Source organism: Propithecus coquereli, unplaced genomic scaffold (assembly GCF_000956105.1).
Source record: "Propithecus coquereli isolate 6110/MARCELLA unplaced genomic scaffold, Pcoq_1.0 Scaffold18, whole genome shotgun sequence".
In the NCBI taxonomy this organism is placed as follows: Eukaryota; Metazoa; Chordata; class Mammalia; order Primates; family Indriidae; genus Propithecus; species Propithecus coquereli.
Window position 1 is genome coordinate 6,685,103 of NW_012142745.1, and position 1,239 is coordinate 6,686,341.

At 34.5% G+C, this 1,239-nt stretch overlaps 1 protein-coding gene across 1 annotated transcript in view; it reads right to left on the bottom strand.

Annotated features, from left to right (window-relative positions):
* The window catches only part of DOCK10 (dedicator of cytokinesis 10), a 347,252-nt gene that overhangs the window by 152,280 nt on the left and 193,733 nt on the right, over nucleotides 1-1,239 (bottom strand). Inside the window, 3 exon segments of the mRNA XM_012642470.1 lie at nucleotides 398-553; nucleotides 663-746; nucleotides 1,057-1,142. Coding sequence (XP_012497924.1) covers nucleotides 398-553; nucleotides 663-746; nucleotides 1,057-1,142 — 326 coding nt within the window.

Here is a 1,239-nt window from a genome sequence, read left to right on the forward strand (position 1 = left end):
TTGATTTTTCTCTAATAATCATGAAAAAATATACAAATATTAAAATAAAAATTTCAGCTTAAAAGCCATCTTGAGTACCACTAAGAGGATACAAACAATACCTTAGGAAATTCTGAACCACCATGCTGATTTCATGGAAAGAATCTCAGAACAGAGTCCCTTTGATGCTTCTTCTTTAAATTAAAAGGAAAATCTTATGGCAGTATAGTAGTATATTGACAATTCTACTTTACAACTTGTATACTCTTGCAACGTGAAAACATGCTGTGAATCATATTCCCTAGTGCACTAGATGGTGTGGAATCAGTGCCTGGAATTAGCAGAAATAGAAAAGATTTTGACAAGGGTGGTAGGATCTTGGCCCACTGGAAAATGACGTCATAGAACAGAAACTTACATTTGTTACTGGATCATTTTCATTCTCTGTAACACATCCCTGAAGATTTAAGTTGAGGGCTTTACAAATGATCATGATTCTCTTGGCGGCTTTTTCTTCAAATGGTTTGATCACAAAGTCAGATTCTAAAAGATCCTTTTTTTGAAGTTTCAAGGTCTAAAAAAAATTGCAAAGTTTTAGTCACCAAACACCTGTCATTAAAAAAAAAAAGACATTCTAACTTATAACCCCCAATTGTAGGGATCAAGTTCATATTCTGCCTTACATCTATGTCTGGATCCAGCGAGAAGAGATTCAGCCTCTCCATGTTTCGAGTTGTTTTTACAGTATCTTCAGTTTCTGCGAGGTACTGCAGAGAAAACTGTGTTAGTCTTTGGTGTCTAAATATCCACGTACAGCCCCAGACACATCCACGTGGCCCAGAAGTAGCCCTCAGTATTTTAATACTATCTGTTAACACTTGGAAAATCTCGTAAAAACATGCTTTTATTTCTGAGCACTGTGTGCATGTTAAGTAAAGCACATAAGTTAATGGAAAGTTCTGAATTAGTTTCTTAGTCTAAATCTTAAAAAAATTATTTTCATCTTTTCTATAAAAGCAATAACTATTATAATAAGTACTTCAAGTTTATCTGCAAGTACAATGTCAACTTTATTACTTTTGCGAATTCTGGGTGTAGGCTGTTGTCTGAAGAATCTGTTTCCTCTGGCGTGCATTCACAAGTTACAGAATTATCCAGCGGATCTTGAAAAAAATACACCAAGAGAGGTTAAGTAATATTCATGAGTTGTACATTTTTCTAGACTGTGACATATAGAACTTAAGAACTAAGAGGGACGTT